This window comes from Sciurus vulgaris, assembly GCF_902686455.1.
Source record: "Sciurus vulgaris genome assembly, chromosome: 6".
NCBI classification, from domain to species: Eukaryota; Metazoa; Chordata; class Mammalia; order Rodentia; family Sciuridae; genus Sciurus; species Sciurus vulgaris.
The window spans coordinates 166,875,230-166,897,379 of NC_136466.1; the positions used below are offsets into that span (position 1 = coordinate 166,875,230).

Here is a 22,150-nt window from a genome sequence, read left to right on the forward strand (position 1 = left end):
ACTCGACTTCTTACATAGTACTTTTTTAGTCCCTTGGTGGTATTTCTGTGGCTGGTCACCTCCTGAGATGTAAGAAAGATAGAGGGGAAAGGCAATTGAGGACCAGCAGGAAGGGCAGGAGAATGGGCCACTCATGTGCCAGCAGAGGTGCCCCTGCCTTCTGCACGCAGCTGAGGTCTCTAGATGTGGACTCATGTACAACATGGTCAGGGCCCTGGGCACCCACGAGGCCAGCACAGAGGAGGGGAGTCGCCAGGTCTGCAGGAGCCCCTGGGCCATCCTCACACTCCTACGGTCAGGCACCACTTGGCTAGCTGGAAGAACCCCAGGCTCGGCTGCACACAGTGCACTTTCCACTGAGGCGGGAAGTCAGCTACGTGTCTACCATGACTGCCATTAAGAGTGAGATGCATACGAATCTGGACTTAACGTCACTGCCTGATTCAATGTTATTAACTTTGGGTACCAGGGAAATACCATTTTTGGTATTTCTCACCATTGTACCAGATACAGAACTATATCATTGCTCTTTTACATAAAACCAAAGGAGGATGAAAGGTCATCTACTAGTATCTAGTATCTAGTGTTGTGTATATTTAAAAAGAACAAATAAAAATAAACTAAAGAAATATTAAAAGGTTCAGAAAATAAATTTTAAGATTAATTTTAATCCTACTCACTTTTGGGTTGAATGTTAATGTTAATCAAATTATGAATAAGATGTGCAGATAACTTGTTAAAAATGTTATTTTCCTTACTGAAAAAGAAAAACAGATTTAAAATGTTCCTGGATAGTTGAAGCTTGGAAAACAATGGATGAAGTAGAAATAAAGCCAGCTCTTTATTCCTTATCAGCCCCAAGCTCCCAGTCTGGGCTTCAGTCACCTACGTCCTGCAGGTGCTCAGGAAGTGCTCAGGACCAGGACTTCCTATCTAGTGTCCCCAGAGCCCACATCCCACTTCCTAAGCCAGGAGCACTTAGGGACAGACTACATTCCAACCAGCTTATGCTCTGGCCTCTCTTTGCCCACAGCAGTGAAGTTTGGTCTGGGGTTTCTCCCTTGAAGCAAGAAGAGATGGACCTAGTTCTTAACTTTGTCCTTAGGATTAAGGAGGGCAGGTTCTTCCCACAAATTTCCCTCCCTCCCTCCCTTCCTCCTTTTCTTTCTTTCCTTCCTCCCCCTTTCTCTTCCTTCCTTCCTTCCTTCCTTCCTTCCTTCCTTCCTTCCTTCCTTCCTTCCTTCCTTCCTTCCTTCCTTCCTTCCTTCCTTCCTTCTTCCCTTTCTTTCTCTCTTCCTTCCTTTCTTTCTCTCTCTTTCTTCCTTCCTCCCTTTCTTTCTCTCTCTCTCTTTCCCTCCCTCCCTCCTCCATTCCTCCTTTTTCTTCCTTCTCTCTCTCTCTCTCTCTCTCTTTCTCTTTCTTTCTTCCTTCCACCAGGGATTGATCCAGAGCTACTTCACCACAGAGACACAGCCCTTGTTATTTGTTATTTTGAGACAGGGTCTCGCTAAATTGCTTAGGGTCCTGCTAAGCTGATGAGGTGGACAGTGAACTTGCAATCCTCCTGCTTGAACGTGGGATCCTCCTGCCTGGGTCTCCCAGCCACCTGGATTACAGGTGTGCGCCATGGCACCAGCTCAGATTGAGGTTTCTATGTGAATTCTCTGAAGTAGCCCGAGTTCCCACTACTGACTTGTAAAACATTCAGATATTTAACAATGTGCTTTGGTGATTTGAATGTGAAAGATTTCTATTGGCTGATAAGGTCAAATATTATTTCTGAAAATGAGAACTACAGAGAAAGAGAAGAGGAGGGAATAGCGGGGAGCAGGAGTAGAGGAAATGCGTGTGTGTCATTCATGTTCTCTCGACATTCCCTGACCCAAATGGCCCATGGCACAAGGAATTCAACCCTATCCTATCCCTGGGTACACTATAAGCGATTCTCTATTAGTTCATACTAAGGTGTGTTTTTTTTTTGTTTTCCTACCTAGATCAGGGCCAAATAAAGAGAATGTAGACAAGATCCTGACTGCAAGGGGTGGGCAGAGGTGCACCCACATCGCAGGGACGGTCATCCTGGAATATAAGAATGCAAGTTCTCACCGTCAAGGGACAAGGAAGTAGGAGGCCTCTCTCCGGCTGGGGCGGGTGGGACGCTCCTGTCCCCACCCACTTCATGTGCTGCAGTCCTGACCTCCAGCCTGGCTATACTGGGAGATGTCCTCTAGGCAATAGTTGAGGTTGAATGAGGCCATTGGACAGGGCCTTTCCTGATGGGGTTTGCAGTCTTGCAGGACCACCCCTCAGACAGCTTTGGCCCTGCCCCCGTGGAGACACGTCCAGGTGAGGCAGGCTTGTGTGCTGTTTGTCTGATGCTGAGCAAACATTGGCTTTGCTCATCTTTTTATGAATGCTTGATAAATGGACAGGTGAAGGAACAGAGAACAATTGCATAGAAGTCACTGGTTCAGGTCAACAGCAGCACACCACTGACTGGAACCTCAGGTAGAGAGCCCCAGTCGAATCCTCAAGTGGAAATTAAAAGGTCAGGGGATACCACAACAAAACGAGAGGAGTTAGCAAGTATTCTGTAGTACTGCATAACAAAATGTCATGATGCTGATTAAAGACACATGCATAAGAGCTTCCATGTAGAAAATGCCCCCCCCCCCTTTTTTTTTTGAGTACTGCATGGACTTGTTCTCTATTTGACTTCTGAAATACATTGGGAAAATCACCACAGAAGCACTTACATCAACCTGAGATGTCGCTTTAGAATAAAATGCATGAAAACACAAAGGTGTCAACTAAACATGAATTTGAATACTGAAAGGTCAAAGGCAGCAGACAATTCAAAAGCAACATTAACAGAAATAAAGCCAGTGACTGTACTTTCTAAGGACTCCTTGAGTAGGAATGCTCTAAAGGTGGCTGCAGACGTGTTTCAGGAGGACAGGAGTTCTGCATGAGCACAGTCTGAGGCTGACTTTAGAGACCAGGTTTTGAATGTTGCTATTATTATTGGCAGTTAAGCTTTGTCAAGATTTCCTTTCTTCTAATGTCCTGTATTAGTCTGGAGGGTCACAGAGTATCAGCTGAATGATGTCCTTCCCCCTGCATTAAATGGAAGCAGAAGTTTCCCCAGGTGTAGGACACAGGGAATCATCTGCTTTCTGGTTTGTGACATGCAATATTTTGACTGGTGTGGAGGTGAGGCTGTTTTCACACTGGTCTTGGTGCCAGAGAAAGCAGAGCATCTGTCCAGGCACTGCTGTGTGCCTCCTGGGAGGTGGGAGGCTTTGTCTACTGCAGCACAGGAAGACAATGGTCCATGTTCCAGCACTGCATGGACATGCACACGCACGCACACACACACACACACACACACACACACACACACATACCCCTTACATATGTGTTCATGTGATTCTTTCATAACCCTTATAAATATTCTAAATATTTATATGGAACAATCTAGAACAGACATGGATTTTGCAAAGCCATGTATTAATTGAGGCCCTGTAACTTTATGGTAGTCGTAGAGAGTTCTAGGTGAAAATAATTTACACTTTTCAAGAGCTGACTTTCAGGATAAGAATCTAGTAGTTTTCTGTAAAGATGTAACCTTTCTGAGAAGGTTTTTATGTGGACCTACCCCTGTCCACTCTAATTCAATTTTGCAATGATCTATCGAGTGTCTAATGCGTGCCAGAACCATAGAGAGTGACCTGCCTCCCGCTCCTCATGGTGCCTCTGTGCCAAGTCACCTCAGGAGAGGCAAAGACGGATGGATGTAATCACTCTTCCCAGGAGGTTGGAGCTGACACTTCCTTTAAATTATTTTTTCTCTGCATCTTTTAGATCATTTAAAACTACAGCAGCAATTTTGACTTCACGGGCTGAGTGAATGAGTCTCCCTCCCACTGCTTTCTGTGAATTCTGATTCCAACACTCTCCTGGGATCTAGAACAGCGGGTATCTCAACACTTGCCAATTTTGCAGAGGAACTGATGCATCCTGAATGAACAGTGGCACAGGATACCATCTGAAGATTTCCCCATATGGAAGCCCTATTAAGCTTTTATAAACATTTCTTGCTGAACACATGAGGCTGTAATGTTCTATGATTACCTTTCATGTTGTTTATTAGTAATTGACTTGGCAAATATTTTCTAGGCAGGGATTAATTTTTTTTAAAAGATGAAAGAAATACCATTAATAAAAGCTATCAGGAAGGACAATTGAAGTGAAATCAATGATTTGTCTCAAAAAGTTTGATTCTGTCATGATAAATATTGCAGAGCCTACGATGGAACTTTAAAAAAATTACATTATTTTAAAATAATAGGGTTAAAATGAGTTAATTTAAGATAATCAGGTACTCACTTTTGTGCATTGATTCCATCAATTGCTTGGATCATCCTTTCATTCAATTCTTCTTCAAATCTTTTCTTTTGGGACTTGGTTCTAAATAGAAAAGCAAATTCAGTAAGAGTATTGGTATTAAAGCATATACCAGGTCTATTTTCCTATGATGTCAAAACTTCTGTTTAACTTTGTTAATAAAGTGAAAAAAGAAAAAGGAAAGCAACCTATGAGCAGGCTTTTCCTTATCTGTCTAGACCCACTCTTCAGATTCAACGAGTTGACTTGAGTGTTTGGTTCGGGAAGATGTTGGCCTCTCATTCAGAGAGTGAAATGCACAGGCTTTGAAAATCAATGCTGAAGATACATGCATGGCATCTGAGATGAAAGAACTTTTTCCCCTGAGACGAGTTAGCCCCTGACTTGCTACCTTCAAGCTTTGCCTGATGGGAGAGTACACGAGCTCTGGAAACTTCCCTGTTAAAATCTGGTTTGTCTGATAAAATAGGCATTCTTCTCTCAGGTTTTCCTTGGTCAGATTTTCAAGAATCTGCAAAAGTAGTCTTATTTCTGGAATACTGATGCTTCTTTGTATGTATTTCAATGTTCCTCTGTTTTCAAAAGTGCCGCTCACTGAAAACCCACTGACATTTGCAGATTTGGTCTCGGAAACAAATAATTCTTGACCATGTGATGTTTTCTAAATGAATTATGCTACCTAATAATAAGAGCTCCCCAAAGATAAGTTGACAATTCTCACAAGAGTGATGTAAAGGAACTAATACCTATTTTTAAAAGTTAAATATCTACTGCAAAGTTTGGCAGCACAGCCTGACCCTCGCCAGCTGGCTGACCAAGGCTGGCCTCTGTCTTGGACAGGTGAAGATTTTGTATGTTTTGGTTGGTTAGTTATTAAATGAATAGATGTTATAATCTGCAATAAAAATAACACTTTTCTGAGATCGGAATTGCCTCTTGATATAGATAAGAATAGCCTTAGGTGTGCAATGTCAAATTTATCATTTCTCTGTAAATAAATCTCACAGGATTGCTGTTAATGAGATGATGGGTTTTTCAATCCCAGACCCTGTGTGCATGGATTTGTGCCCTCTGACTCCTGCCTGTCTCAAACAGGCAGAGGGCAGTCTCATTCAAAACCCAGAATGATACCAAGTGATCTACCCACTGATAAGAGAACCAAATTAAGAGGTTTTAGCATATTAAATTCCAATCCATTTGAACAAGATAAAATTATTTTTAATTCTTTCTTTTCTTTTTTGGTGCTGAGGGTCTTGTATGTGCTCAGCATATGTCCCACCATGGATGCCCAGCCCCTTCGTTCTTTGTTAAAGAGCAAGGAACTTTAAAAATCATAGTAAAGCTCATGTATCCTCCTTCAGGGGCCAGGAAACCCAAGTGATGTGAGGTACAACCGTTGGCCCTTGATTTTAATTGATAAGTTCCACAACTAGACTTCAGTCTTTTGACTTCAATTTGGTGCTGTCTCTTTCATAAAGACTTGCAAAGTCTAAGTAGAAACCATTGGTACCTTGAGGTTCACAAAAATGTGATGTTCAGGCTCACAAAGGTATGCCTTTGCTAAACTGCTGAGGACCAGCTTAGATAATGCCCACACAGAATCCAGCATCACAAATGGGACATAGGACACAGCCAGTAAACACATGTAGCATGCATGATTTGAATTCAGTAATTATCTGCCCAGACTCTTAAGGGACATACGGTTTTCTTGTCTATGATTCTGCGACCTCTGCTGTGAAGATGGTAGGGCATCCTTAGGGATGATCATCTATTCGTCAGGAGAGCTTGATCCATCAGCCAGGACTCTGCTTCTCAAAATTTCAGCACTGCTGCTTCTCTGTCCTCACACTTCCCTGGCCCCACGGTGGGTCTTCCAACTGCTCTGGACCCCAGTCCCTATTTCCAATTTGTTACTATTCTTTCTCTCAAGCTCCCTTCCCAGATTTGTCCCCCAAATACCTGGGCTGTTCTAAGGAGGTACGGAAAAGGCCACATGATACCTGCCCTGGGCCAGGCTGGAGTCTCAGGGAGGTTTATAAGAGCCCATGTCACCAAGCTGGGAAGTGGCAGGAAGCCAGGTGAGCGTGACCAGAGAAGCACTCTCTCCAGGAAGACTGGAGGCCCACGGAAGGAGTGAAGAAGCCCGTAGCAATAGCAGGACGCGTGGCGGTGAGGTGTGCAGACTTGAGTCACAGAGCCCGCACGAGCCCTGGCTTCCTGCCCAGCATGTGCCTCTGGGCTCTGCTCAGCACTGGACCTCTCTCTCTCCCCTTCCTCTGTGTGCTTCCACGGCTCAGTGTGGCTGGGAAGAGCTGGTGGTCATCACGCTCCTGGCTGCGCTCATCCCAGAAGAGGGGGTTCCCTGAGGCATTTCTCATTGTATCTCAATAAATAGACAGCAGAATTGTAGGCAGAGAGACACAGACGCCATAAAGTGACAGGAAGTCTGTGACATTCTGGGAACAGCAGCTCATACATGCACTAGCACGTTACTGCCTTAGGGTCTTGCTTTGTCAAGGTATCCTCTGGGGTCCTTAATGTGGCTAAGATTAGCTCTTTAGTACAGTATATGCCACTTAAAAAATAACGCGTCAGAAGTCTAAGAACCCACTATCCTTATGGCATAAGACATAAGGGCCAAAGGCGCTACATCTTAAAGTTAAGACTTCAGTTGCATGAAACAGAAGTTAGAGGTCATTCCTACACATAAAGCCACATGGCAGCGTTCTGGAAAAGGGGCTTTACTGCCATGCTTTGGCAGGTACCTCTGCGTGTGTTCAGTTTCTACTTGGGTACAAGGCTTTTTCTACAAGGAAAAACATCAGATCTCCCACTGTTCCTCCATTTCTGCAAACCTAGCAAGGCCACCTGTGAACTGACCTCTGTGGGAGAGTGAGGTCGCCTTAGCTTTGGGTCCTACATCATACAGGTTTAATTCTAGCTTCCTAGGATTAGTTTGGTGAACTCCCAAACAAAATTCATAGTAATGCTGAGCCCGGAGGAGACAGGAACACAGGATCAAAAATGGATAGTGCACGAGAGTCTCATCATGGATGGGGATGGGCACCCGGGGACACTTGTGGGCAGACTGCTCCTCAGTTTACTGCAGAAAGGATGGATTTACTTCAGCCTTCAGGATTGAACCCAGTAATTGATTGTAAGCAATGTACTCATTCTAAGCCCATCCACTCTTTTACTACATCCTGGTATTAAGAAGAGTCATGTTAAGAAAACAACTTACGAGTCTAAGGTGACCACAAGGTACTGTTTTCCTTTTTCTCCCCTAATTCTAATAACAAGACACTAACAATCTTATTTTTAGAAGGTGGAAGCAATTTAATAGGGCTTTTCACAAGTAGCTGCTCTTTTAGAAGAAGGCTTTGAAATGACTACAGCTGATGACAATTATTCTCACAAAGAAGTAAAAAGCAGGAAGTCTTGGAAAGTTAGTCCAAGATATATATCATACCTTAAGGTGCGGTTTTGAAAATTATGCTGACCCATCGGTACATCCTATATTAAAAAAAAAAGTTTATTAGTTGCTAAGAACATTTTTCAAGATGAATATTGCAATGATAATGATATATGTTGTATTTTCTTTTATCATGGAAAGTATCATTTAGGTAATGAATCATTGCCTGTGTGAAGAAAGAGCTCAATTTTAAATATGAATCAAGATTAAAAGCCCTGTTTATATTTGGAGAGTGGTATCATCTATAAACTCTAGATGTTGGAAGTATCAGGACCATCATCTGATTTAAAAATCTTTACATCCTGATATTTGCAAATTTGATTTTAAGCAATGGTCTGCAGGGAACCATTATTAGGGTTACTCTGAGCCACTTAAAATCATGTGAAAATCAGACAAATTAGAAGGTGCTTTAAAACACAAACATAATTGCAAGATCTACCATGGCTCCTTATCTTTGAGCTGAGTTGCTACAAAATGGTACCCTAGGTGAAGTCTGTGGAGTCATGGAACACTGGATGAAAAGAAGGCACCAACAGAAGAGTTCTGGAAGTTCCAGGAAGAGGCATGGAAGGGAGACACTGGTCAAAGTTTACTGATGGAGAATTCACTGCCCAGTATTAGTTTGAAACATGAGAAAAATAAGATTTGCTTCTGAACATTTGTGGTAGGAAATGTAAATGAAAGTTGGAGCAAGGAAGTTTTGAAACTTGTGTTTGCTGCTTTGATTTCAAAAGTTATCTTAGGAATTGTATTTAGACAAAAAAATGTAAAATTTTTAAAAATAAATAATTGCACTCCATGTCTTATTACATAAATTAAAACAATGCATTATTCAACATGGAGTAGATGGATTCTGCAGAGGGGATTAGATAAAAGAAATGAAGGTTGTTCCACCCTGAAATGTATCAGTACAAACTACAGTGGAATCTTTCTGAAAATGAGTAAGAGACACAGCTACAGGAAAGTGGGCTGGGCTCCACGCACTAAGCACAGACTCGGGACTTTCTTAAGATGTCTGTACTGATTTCTGCAAAGGTGATATAAGCCTTGGCACTGAACCTGTGACAGGTGAGACCAAGACCAGAGAGTTAAGAAAACTGCATCTGTGCAAGAGACCCTGCAGGTTCTGCACAGTTTCTTGAAACTGGAAGCTGTTTCCAGCCCAAACTTAAAGCAGGCATTTTCACTAGGATGTCTCTCTAGAGCAAAGTCAGTCTGCAGTCATTCTTGTGTTCCCAGTCAGATGGCAAGCGAGACAGTCACTCTAAAGTCAGAGTGCAATAAAGACTAATAAGAAAAAAGCCATCGGAGCAACAAAACACACTCAGACGAGTCAGACCTTTTCCCCAACAGGGATACATGAGAAGCTGCATGGAAAACCACAGGCAAATATTTACAAATTATTCTTATTTCTTAAAAATCAATCAACCCACCAAATAATTGCTGGCATACAATAAGTCTCCATGGAGACTGAGTTATGGGCCCTGAGCACTGATGATAAGTGCAATACCAAGGCAAAATTCTCCAAATCATTGCTACTGCTAGCAGTATATATTTTCATTGGCAATTGGGTTCTAAGGTCCTTGAGTAATTTTGCTAATAGGTCTGAATGCTGGACAGCCTCAGGTGCCCCAGGCCTCTCTCCTCGGATCACTCTCTTCTTGATGATTCCTTCGTTTCCATGGCCTCAAACATCACCTAACATGGCGCTCTCAGCTCATCTCCAGCTTGGACCTCTTCTAGGAGTGTGCATGGCAGCCCATGGGCCGAGAGAGCAGCTTTGAGGCGTCTCGACAGTGCTACTCAAACTGCAAGGATATCCTGCCTTCACCTTTGTATTGGGATGCTCCATGTTCTCTGCTTAATGACACAAAAGAGATATTGTCTAAAAAACAGTTCAGTTACAGTCGATTGCTACTATCAGTGGTAAGGAATGCTGGGACGGGTCTTGAAGTTGAAGTGCAATGTCACTGTATGTTAGAAACTGAGCAGAGAAAATGGAGATCACCTCCAGGAGGATTTTAAGCTGGCTTCACTGCTGACCAGAGCTATTCTGGCAGGAGATTCCAGGCCTTATGTTAGGGGAACCAGCTTCCCCCCACTCCCCACCACACCTTTGGAGGCAGAAGCAAGCTTACCGTGGTGCTGATCTTGCCGTTCTCAGTGGTCATGCTGTCTCTGTGATGCAGATGAGCAAAGGGTTTGGCTGCCCCCCAGGACTCCAAGTACCGAGTCATGCGAACAGAGGCCCTCATCTTGGCTCCGTCCAGGGTGTGGCGAGGCCTAAAGAGGTGCTGGGGACTCCGCCGCTCTCCCTTGGGACAGAAGACAAAGTGTCACACCTGCTGCACCACAGCCCCGTACCTCCTCCTTCCTGCTCTGACTTCTCTTGACCAACCCGGTTCCTCCAGCACTGCCTATTAACTCTCTTTGGCTTCTGCCCTCAATGCCTTCACTGGGACTGGGGAACAAGCTACTTGAGCAGAGTGACATTATTTCAGTGAGTAAAATTTACCTGCAATTTAAAAACACAGACGCAATAATAGACATTTGCATAAAGTAAATTCTTCAATAGAACTTGCTGATCTGCTTTGGCTTTTTCTTGGTGGTTGTGTTTTTCTGAAGTGGTAGCTGGCTTTGGGGTGTTCCTAGTGCTAAGTTGTCTTGCAGGAACACAGTGTTCTTTGCATGCATCTTTGCATCCCTGTGTCACCCGACAGTTCCTGCTGCGTCACCTCATCTACCTCCAGACCAATCGTCAAGCCAGCTGGAAGTTTGTCTCCAAAGGAATGCTTTGCTATCATGAATTAAATCCACAAACTTGGTCTTGATTTTGGGATACAGGCTTTCATGGTTCAGCAGTCTTTCTTGCTGAGGTTTCACGTTTGCAGCTGTGTGAGTGGGGGCCTCAGAGCTTCGGAGTTCTATCTATGATTGTGGTGCTGTCTCTTGGCAGGGCGGTGAGAAGAGGAGTGGGCGAGGGCTCTGAGCCCCTTGCTCTGGCCTAACCTGGTGAGGGGAGCTCCTCCCTGCTCCTGGGGCTGGGCCGCCTTCTGCATGATGGGGATACTTCCAGTGTGCGAGGAAACATGTAGATCCACGTGTGCACGTTCTCACACAAACAGATGTGGAAGATTTGCTGATCTTTAGAAGATTTCTTCCCTCCCTTTTCCTTATGTGTTGATCCCATTTCATCTCATTAGATTTTTGCATCCTTTGAAGGCATGGGTGAAATTCTTTCTCTTTATTCAACTTCCCCGCTCATGGTTCCCCAGGCTGGGCCCTTCACGGGAAGCATTGCTGACGTTCACTCCGGCTGACCTGGACCAGGAAACACGGCCACCCAGACCAGCGGCCTTCGTCCCACCCCACCACACACGGCCCCTGGGGGGCTCCCTTAATAAACATCTGAATTTACTATTGCAAAACATCTTTCATCATTAAACCACTAAATGCATTTGAAGTCATTTTAGAGACAAAGACTAGCAAGGAATTAAGCTGGCTGACTAAAAACACCTATATTAATAATTTGCCTTGCCTCCCTTTTAATCACAGAAATAAAAGGCTAATCACAGACTCTTCATAATGGTACTGACCTTGGGGTTGATTACGAAGTAGGTTTTCACCAGGTGCTGTTTTAAATATGGGTCCCTAATGTCACCATCTCCCTCCTCCACTTTATAAGCGCCATTCAAGTGCTCCAAGGTGACAGAGGAAATGTGAACACGTCTGAAATTCCACGTTAAAAGCACAGTCAAGATATGAAAGGGCAAATGTGAACCATGATGTTCTATCGTCTGTGATTTCAGCAACAATTTCTCTCCAAATGAAGATCAACAGGTTCTGGGGTGACTGGCTGAAACTAAAGCCCACACTCCATCCACCACTGCTTAGGGGGGCTTCCTAAAGGCCTTGAGCTACTAAGATGGATGCTTCTCTGCCCTCACAGAATCCTGCAGGGGAGATGAAGCAAATTATAGCAGAGAAAAAGTGACTGTGTTGAGTTTTTGCATGTGAGGTCATCTTCCGAGATGCATGTCACAGGTGTTCTGGCAGAAGTGTTGAGTGGTGAGTGTGGACTTTCCTTCTCAGAGTTTATGCTCATGTCTCCCAAAGCATGGCCCTTGCATTGAGGTTCTTTTGTTCAATTTCTAACAAAGATGGGTGGTGCCCAGTTGCTTATTTTGACAGTGCTGCTGTCCCAGGTAGTGTCCAGCACTACAGAGACACCACATCTGGACTGCATTTTAACACAGTGTTAACACAGTCTCTATTCATAAATACACACATTTCTAAGGGTCATTGTTAGGCATTTGATACCCATAGCCCTTGCTGTTGACGGAATCTGGACTTGAGAGTTTGCATTTTTGTTTTTTGTTTCTTTGTTTCTTTGTTGGGCATGGAACCCAGGGTCTTGCTTGTGCTAGGCAGGGTTCCACCACTGAGCCACATCCTCAGTCTGAGATTTCTGTTTATCTGATTATTATAAGATGCCACTGGACCTGAGTAATGTGACACCAGTGTAGCAAGGGAAGTCATCAAAGACCAAGCAGTTACTAGCCTGTTGACCTGTCACCTCTAATTCTGCTGCCAACTTGAAGACAGAAATCCAAGGTTTGGCCTTACCCGGGGACCCCTCCAGCTTCCATGTGGTTGGCCAGGGTGACGTCGTGTGACCACACGTCATACTGCCACTTCTGCAGACCGATCACACCGCACAGGACGTTCCCTGAATGCACTCCCACGCGCATGTTGATATCAACTCCGGTAGCATCTCTCACTTTCCTAAAGAGGAGGGAAGTGATATCACAGTTTAGTAACATCCTCTTCTGCCTTCACTCTTGGCCAATTTCCCTGGCATTTTATTATTCCGAATTTTTTAGGCTGTCAGAAAAGCTGCCATGAATTCTTCCCATGGCAGAAGATCACTGCTCTGAGCCAAGAGGAAGGGCTTTTCTTCTCAGCCACTCCTGGATTAGACCCACAGCTCCAATCTCTGGCTGGTAAAGCCAGATAGGCCAGATCATGGTGATGACCCAGCATTTGGGCTGTGGTCGTACTTTGTCAAATAACACGCATCAAACTCCTGGCTAGCCCGCGCTGCCCCCTGCTGTCCTCTGACACTGCCTTGTGCCTCTGGGGTGGTCTCAGACTCCATTTGCCAGCCTAGTGCTCCCTGTGGTGCCTGCCCCCAGTCAATACTCAGCTAATCAGAGAACTGAACACAGTTTGAGAGTTTGGTAATGATATTAGCTTGAATAAAGATTTAAAAAAAAAAAATGATGAGATTAAAGCTTTTCAATTGTGCACATTCTTTAATAAAGAACAGAAGAAAGGCTTTTTAAAAAGTTGTAATAATGCATAGCGTATCCCGCAAAGGAAATTAATTCAAAAACTTTAAACACATTTTAGGGCTGTGTTACTAACTCATTAGCAGAGACAAGGGGAGAACTTCAATAGGGAAAATGGAAATGCCGGGTAAGGGTCGTTCATTTCTTTTAGCTAAATCCATTTTGTACAGGGAAAGGGAGTCTGCAGTGACTACTCTTCCCTTCTCACTTCTATTTCCCTCCCGTTCCTGATCTGCCCAGTGGCACCCGCCGTAATCTACTACTGAGCTAATGGATCAGGATGCACATGTGGTCTCTTCTCCCCCAGGGAAATCGTGGCCTCTGGGGTTGAAGCCAGGACTCCGTTCCCCTTCCCGAACGTCACTGAATGACGTTTTAGCCACTTCCACATGTAGCCAGCATACCCAGTGGGCAAGCCCGGTGAGAACTGGCCTTCTTAATTTCCACTTGGCCCTACCTGCAGACAAGGAGCTAGAACATCAAGCATCAAGCACATATTTTCAACCCTTTTTAGATTAAAAAAAAAAAAAAAAACTGTGGAGGATAAGGAAAGAATCTCTTGACTGAGATAGATGATCCAAAAATCCAAATAAAATGTCCATAAATTATGCAACCAGCAAACAAAAGGTTTTCTCATTTAAGAATAGCATCTACAAAGGGCATTACTAAAGAAATGTTTACCCTGTATCTGCCAATGGTACTGATACTATTATCCCAAGTAAATCTTCTCTATAAATACAGTGAAAAAACAAACAAACAAACAAACTAGAGATAATGCAGAAAACAGATGGGAATTGAAACTATATTCATAGAGCCGAGCATTGTTGACCAAATAAAGTAATTCTGGATTGAATTTTTATATTAATTGCTGTCTCATTATAAAAACCATTTTTCCTTTACAGTGTATGTGATCGTATTATTCATCAGAAATTGGAGAGATGCCACAGCACAGATTTTCCCTTAGGATCAAAGAAAATAATCAGATTTTTTAAAAGTCACCTTTGAAACAAACCAGTGTCTTTCCATAAATTTCCAATTCAATTTCAATAAGGCTAATAATAACAATAGCAAACATTTCTAGAAGTTTTACTTTGGAATGCACTACTCACATACCAATAAATGGGTAACTGCATATTTATATTTAAATATATGGTTAAATGTCAAAAAACTAAAAACCTCCTCAGTAGGACACTTACTTTATGGCTTCACACATATCCAGTCCCATTTTCACGCAGTTCTTGGCATGGTTAGGGAGGGAGATGGGAAGTCCGGACACACAGTAATAGCAGTCTCCTAGAATTTTAATCCTCATGCATTCATTCTCCTGCAAGAATAAATCACAGAATCCATTTGCATCATACGCTGGTGTGATGATTCAGTCACCCATGCCATCAAGCCTTGGTTCTACTGACACAGCCCCAACTGATGGGGCAGGTGAGAACGGAAATGAGAACTTGGGTCTCCCTTTACTGACCAGCAAGAATGACCAACCCTGATCCCGTGCCCATTTGGAAATCAGAACAACCAAAGGAAGGGGAAGAAAAGGGAGAACAGAGAAAACATCACGCTTATGAGAAGCAGAGGAGGAAAGAGCAGGATCTTTCTCTTGAGTCTACACATCTCCAAACACGGATTGGGAAATACAGCATCTGCTGCAGAGAAGAAGCTTTCAGAGTAGAAGGAGATGGCAGAGCTTGACTGGACTTAAATCTTACGTCCTTCCCTGCTAGGCTGCGGTTTCTTCATTTATTTTATACCTGAAGCTGACTTACCTGCAGACATGAGCGAGCATCTGATAAACATCTTGATAGCCTAACAAGCCCTCTCTTCAACCTTTCCAAGTAATTTAAAATTTAATTCTGATTTTAGGTTAAAATGTTTTAATATAAAGTTTGTCCAACTCATTTTCTTCGTGACTGGGTTGTATTTTTATTAAAATACTTAGACTAACTACACTCACATATGCATCAATTTTTTTTTTTTTTTTCAGTGCTGGGGATTGAACCCAGGGCCTTGTGCTTGTGAGGCAAGCACTCTACAAACTGAGCTTTATCCCCAGTCCTGGGTCTTATATCCCATCCAATCCTAACCTTTTCAATCAGCATAGAGACTCTTCAGTAAAATAAAACAAAAACAAAGATGTTCCAAAGACAAAATTTTTCCTTTGATGCTAACGCAGGTTTGTGTATAAACTAAACAATCTCAAATAATATCAGAAACATGATATCTTTTTCCTCTTGAGCACGAGTTAGATTTGATATATTTCTTTCCCTAATATTTGAAGATTTGACATATTTCTTTCTCTAATAGCTCACAAGCTGTGACATATTTTTCTTCTTATTTATAGCACTATCAATTCCAATAAAAATATCATAAATAAGAAAAAGGCAAACAATTACTTATTAGCCAGGCTTTTGTTCCGCACTTCCTAAATAGACATCCGGAGTCTACAAAGCTGGCTTAAAGTGATGTGCTTCACACAGGATTTGCTCAGTGGACTGGGCTACTGTTTGCCCAGGACATTAGGTTCATGTTTTCCAACTGTGAGCCATAAACTGGTATCCAGAGTGTGCTGCCATTTTGAATGACGCTGGATGGACCAAGTCAACCCAGGCCCTACTCAGATGTTGCCTGGACATTCCTCTGTTCCTTTGGTTAGAGGAAGTCACACAGAGTATCTCTGTTCAGCATGATCAGTGGTGTCCTCCCAAATTCATATGCTGACATCTGTCCAATACTTGAATCTAATCTTACGTGACAATAGAATTATTTTTAAATTTTTTTGTTTTAATTAGTTGTACATGGCAGTAGAAGGCATTTTGATAAATCATACATAAATGGAGTATAATTTCTCATTTTTCTGACTGTACATGTTGCAGGATCCCATCGGTCATGCAGTCATACATGCACATGAGATAACGATGTCTGTTTCACTCCACTGCCCTTCCTACCCCCATACCCTGTCCCCTCCCTGCACTGCCCTCTACCTAATCTAGAGTAACTCTGTTCTTCCCTAGCCCCACTTCTTGCAATTAAAATTAGTTCAGATGAAGTTCATAAAAATTAGTTCAGATGAAGTCATATTGGCGTAGGGTGTGTCCCTTTCCAATATGACTGTTGTCTCTATACAAAGGGAAAATGTGAACACTGAACTCCCAGAAGGCAGAGAATATTATGTGGAGAGTGGCATCATGCTGCCGCCAGCCACAATTGGGCTGATGCCTCCTGCCATGACCAGGTATTCCAACAAGGACTTTTTGTTAATGAAAATCTATAAGTCATTGTTTAAGTTTCAGCAATTCTCTTTCCATAAATGACCACCTATGAAACTCAGCTCCTTCTTGTGTTGGTGGAGGAGGCAAGCGGATCTAGCCTCTCACTGATTTTTTAAAAATCCCCAGTGAGAGCTGCCAGGCAGCTAAAGGTGACAAACTTGGGGAGCCCCACCTAAAAGTGATCACGCCGACATGTGCAGGCCAGATTTCTTCCTAAGACACTTGTCTGGAATGCTCTGTCTTGTTAACAAGTGAGCTCAATCACACAGTGAATTAAATTTAGGACCATTCCTCCACATGTGAGTAACCAAATTAATAAGTATAATCAACTACTTTTTGAGAACATTTCATAGAATCAGGCTGACCGGAAATGTTTTATGGGAAGGAAAGAGCGGCAAGTCCCACCAGCAACCCTCCAAGTTCCAACAAGTAAGGTCCAGTGTGGTTTCGGAGGACCTTCCATCATTTCCTCTGTGCAGGTCCCCACTCCTGAGCAAAGGCCAGGCCAGCCCTGAGTTTGCACGTCTGCACAAGTGGCGCACAAGCCCAGATGAAAATGAGACAGTAGTAAGTGCAGGGCTTGCAGAAGGTATGTGTCCTGTTCTAAGTGGTCTTGCAGAGTCCCCTTAACATCATGGGCACAGGATAGCTAAGGTGGATGAGCTAGAGGGACCTTAGCAGGTTCCAAACGTGCAAATGCCCACAGGAGTGTCTCCCAACAGCGCGAGGCTGAGAACGGCAAGTGGGATCTCCTCGCGCTGAATGGATTTACCACGTGTGCGCTGACTTAGGCACTAGTGGAAGTCCCCAAAATCCGCAAAGGGTGATCATCAGATGTTATGGCATTTCTCATTCTGGTTACAGGCTTGAGACTCAACAAGGCTCCACGGCAAATAAAACCAGACAATTTTACAAAAAATGCTCCCGAAGGGTGTTTTTATGGAAAAAGTAGGTGGATGGGGGAAGGCGGAGAAGGGAGGCGGGTTTCCCTGGCTGGCAGCAGAGGGAGATCACGCACTCACCTTGGCGATCTGGTCGAACTTCCCGAAGAGCTCATTCAGCATGTGCACCAGCTCCCCCGGGGAGCAGTCGCTGGCCAGCCGCGTGAAGCCCACGATGTCAGCGTACAAGATGCTGCGGGAACACAGGGTGGGGCCGGACTTAAAGTGTGGCATTTGCTAAGACAACCATGACAGGTTTTTCATTATGTGAGTATGATGACTTTTATACTTCGTATTTTCTAGGAGAGACAGTATGCAAAACTTTGTTAAACTGCCACGTAAGTTCTTTATTAGTGTCAAGTTTTTGTAAACTTGAAGAGTTACTGGGCAGGGAAGTCCCGCCTCACCCATGCTCCGTCCTGGCCTCTCTCCCGGGTCTCTGGTCACAGAGCAGAAAGCTCTGTTTATGTGCTGCACATCCTAACTTCCATCACATTTGTGAAACTCCGGTGACAAATTGAGCATGTCATTACTTGAATTGTTATGCGGTGTGTATTATAAAAAGCCCAAGGTGGAAGCAAAAAATCCCAAGCCTGTTTGTACTGATTCAAAGGAAAAAGTGGAATAATGTTTGTTGGTTTGTTTATTTTTGATACTGGGGATGGAACCTAGTGGACTTCACCACTGAGCTGCATCCCTAGGCCTTTTTATTTTTTGTTTTGTGACAGGGTCTTGCTAAATTTCTTAGGGCCTTGCTAAGTTGCTGAGGCTGGCTTTGAACTTGAGATCCTCCTGCCTCAGTCTCTTGAGTCACTGGGATCAGAGGCGTGCACCACCAGGCCCAGCAATAATCTTTTTTTAAAAAAAGAGTACTTAACAGTGATCCTGGAATAAGCACCACCTGCCAGGACGAAGCAGACACAGGGTCCCTTCCTAATCTCGGACTTCAGCTGCCTTGGTGCATTCAATGAACAAAGGCATCGATGACTGTCTAACGGCCCTCTGGACAAGCTTCATAAGGAACACGGCAGAGATGGGAAAGAAGCCGGGTGCAAGGACTACCTGTTGAGGTGTCCAGGGTCGTTCCTGTCGGGACCGGCTGCGCCGTGCCCTCCCGGAGGTGCAGATGGCGAAGGCTGCTGTGTGATTGTCCCGACTGTGCATCAGCTTGAACAGGGACACACAGCACCCAGTGTGCCTTTTCTACACAGCAGCCATTTTCTGATTTTCAGAAAGTTCTTATAAAGAAACCTAAATTCCTCCTGGTGCTTGGACATTAAGATTGAATATGCTTTGGCTCAAGATGCACCATGAAACAAAAATAATGAGCATTTCATAGTCACTGTGTAAACCTTATGTAACACAGGCAAGACACAGAAAAGAACAGCCTTGGGCAAGTGGAGAAACTGGAACCCTTGTGCTGCTCTGGCATAAAGGCAACGCCACCGTAGAAAATGCCACACTCCCTCCTCAAAGCACTAGACAGAATTGCAGGTGCTTCTGCGATCCAGCCCCTGGGTGCACATCCTAAAGCTCTGGAATCAGGGGCTCGAACAGACATGAACACAAACCTTCACTGCTGCTCTGTTCACAGCAGCTGAGAAAGAAAGCACTCAAACACGCCTCAAGAGATGAGGGGATGGACAAAACGTGGTGTGTACGGAAAACGGGGAGTCAGCTGGTAAAGGGAACCGAGGTCTGGCACGTGTGGCAGCATTCGAAGATCTTGTGCTAAGTGAGAAAAGCGGGCACAAAGGACAAACGCTGCACGCCTCCTCCTGAGAGAGGGCCCAGAGTAGCCAGACCACTGAGAGCATGCAGAACAGGGCTGCCAGGGCCAAAGGAGGGCCCTGTGGTGTTGCTGCTCAACAGGGACAGGGGTTCAGTGTGGAGTGAAGAAACTGTCCTGGGGCAGATGGTGGATATTATTGCAGAATGTTATGAATGGTTAATATTGTAAATGTTATGCATATTTTACCACAACAAAAACAAAACAAAACAAAACAAAAAAAAATACAGCACCAAGCAGCAGAGCCCCTGCCAGATCAGGGAAGGATCTCTTCTTCTTGAGCTCAGCATGGTCCATGGCTTCACCCTGCGTAGTGGTTAATTGAATTGTCAACTTGATTGGATTAAGAGCTGCCATGATTAAGAGTCCTCTGGGTGTGTCTATGAGGGCATGTCTAGGAATGATTGGCACGTGGGATAGCGAACTGAAGTGGAGCCCCTCCCTAAGCATGGGCAGCACCGCCCAATAGAAAGGAATAGAAGCAGATGCAGATGCAAGCTCAGCTCTTCTTGACCAGGTTCTTGATTGCTGCTTCCATCATCTGAGGATATCGGACTCTCACTTCTTCACTCTTCCAAGGCAGACTCTGCCAGCAATTCTCCAGGTAGTTTCCAGAAGTCTTGATCTTGGACTAGGGTAGCACTGTCGATCCTTCCTTTTCCAGGGCTTCTGTGTCTTGGACTGCACAGCTGCTGCTTCTTCCAGCTGCAGATGGCCATTGCAGACTATCCAGCTTCTGGTTGTGTTAGCCAATCTAATAAATCCCCTTTATAGTCACACTTCCTGTTGATTCTGTTCCTCTAGAGAACCCTGACTCATACACTTTGGGAGAAGGATTTGATGGACAGCAGCATGGGAAGCCTCTGAAAGACCCAGGAAAACCAGGGCTGCTGGGGTACAGCTCTCCATCTTCCCAGATGACCCCTAACCCCACCTACTTCTCCCATGATCCCTTGCAGAGGCAGTCAGGGATAGCTGACACTGAGCTGTGGTCCAAAAGGAAGGATTAAGTCTGCCCATTCGGAGAAAGTGTCTGACCCAAAGCAGAATCAGGTGGCAGCCGACTCTATTTCCTCTGCTTCACAAGTCCATGCTGCTTCCTGTGGTCAGCACAGGTCATGGTCAAAGCAGCCCAGGGATGAGTGATCTGTAGATACCTTAAGCGGGTATACAGGTTATTTGGCAGCAGAGAAATTTTAAAAAATAAGCAATTGGCTGTAAAATGAGATTTAGGAATGTAGGTTTGTAGAGATCACAGTAAGCATTAGGGGAGATGAATAGCTCAACTGAGGTATGTTAGTTTGATGGTGCTGTCTTGGACACCCCACTCACAGACAGCCCTGTAGAGTTCCTGTCCTTGCCTATTTACATGGGGATTAAAGTCCTGGGGTGGGGTGGCTGGAGAGAACCGAGGAGGCGAGAGCCCAGCTCACACTGACACACAGGAGAGGCTGGACTCAGGGAACGGGCCAGGTCAGTGGGGTGTCTTCAACCCGACTGGTTGAAGGGATGTGGATGCTGACAAGCTGGGAGGACTTTGGCCAGTTAGTTCTGTGGCTTGGTGGGGTTAGACCCAGAAGGTGGCGATTTCAGGAGGACGAGAAAACAAGGAAGGTCAATCAGAGAGTGTAGAAAAATCTTTCTAGAATTTGGGATATAAAAGAGAGGTGGTTGGAGAGTTGAATGATGCATAAGATTAAGGGAAGTATGTTTGTTTTTATTTTATTTATTTTTATTGAACTGCTTTTAAAGATATGGTGAGTTTGTGAACATTTCAGAACTGGTGGGCATGACTCACAGAAAGGCCATGGAGAATCAGGAGGCCACAGGACTTGAGTTTTTACACTGATACGGTGTTATTATTTTTCTTTAGAGAAGAAAAAGCACACTGATACGGTGTTATTAGGAAACATCAAATGTTACTGACAGAAGAAAAAGCATTTTCTTCAGTGAATGGTCAAAGGAGAACTAAGAGGCACCAGCTAATCTTTTGGTACTATCTAGAAACCTAATAATTCTAATTTTAAAAAAAGCACTCAGATATTCACTGAACTCTGCATTTCTATATCATCTATGCATTGAGTCTGCTTCTTTGCTTATATATAACCTGTTCCAGTATGAAAAGACCACATTTTCAGATTTATTTTCAAAATAACGGGTACTTCATGTTATCTAAGCAAGTCTTTAAGATTTCAGTTACTCTAGATCCTAAATATATTTTGAGAATTTAAACTAAACTGACATGAGAAATATATTCAGACAGTTTGTGAGCAAAATGCAGGCAGTTTGCACAATCCTTTGTCTTAGGGGGCACAGAGTCAGCTTCAAGATGGACCCATACACTTCATCTCCTGCCAGGTACTAAAAGACATTAGGACTTTCATCTGATCTCTTGGATCCCCTGCTCTGCAGGAAGTGAGCTGCCATGATGTGAGAACACTCAAGTGGCCTAGGGAGAGGACTAGAGGAACTGAGGCCTCCAGCCAACAGCCTGTGTGAGGAGTCCCCTCGGAAGCTGATCCCCTAGCACCCCGACCAATATCTGGCCTGTGTCCTCATGGCAGAGCATAGCCTACAGCATTTGGATAAGCAACTCCCAAATTCCTGACTACAGACACTGTGAGGAAGTCCGTGGTTGTTGTAAGCCACTAAATTTGGGGATAATTGCAATACAGGAATTGATAACTAATAGCGATTGCATGAGGACCGCTCACTAGCTGCCTGGGGCTGGGTGCTCTGTCATTTGTGCAGGTGTATTTGCTCCTGGGTGGTAACACAGCTACTCAAAGACCTGCTGTGATCCTGTTTAGATACAGCTGCACTGACATGTTTTGAGTGCCTAATAAGTGTCTTAAGAACATTTCCTGGAGTGGGAGGGGCATTGTGGCATTTCACACAGTTAAGACCAGAAGGAG

General features: G+C 44.1%; 1 protein-coding gene across 3 annotated transcripts in view; it reads right to left on the reverse strand.

The window, feature by feature from the left end:
- Positions 1-22,150, reverse strand: part of ADCY2 (adenylate cyclase 2) — a 376,288-nt gene that overhangs the window by 94,178 nt on the left and 259,960 nt on the right. For all 3 annotated transcript variants that reach the window (XM_079144908.1, XM_079144907.1, XM_079144909.1), the window contains 7 exons: positions 17,528-17,639; positions 14,427-14,554; positions 12,506-12,664; positions 11,476-11,608; positions 10,018-10,194; positions 7,877-7,920; positions 4,390-4,470 (listed from right to left, as the gene is read on the reverse strand). In XM_079144908.1, coding sequence (XP_079001034.1) covers positions 4,390-4,470; positions 7,877-7,920; positions 10,018-10,194; positions 11,476-11,608; positions 12,506-12,664; positions 14,427-14,554; positions 17,528-17,639 — 834 coding nt within the window. The remainder of the gene's footprint in view (positions 1-4,389; positions 4,471-7,876; positions 7,921-10,017; positions 10,195-11,475; positions 11,609-12,505; positions 12,665-14,426; positions 14,555-17,527; positions 17,640-22,150) is intronic.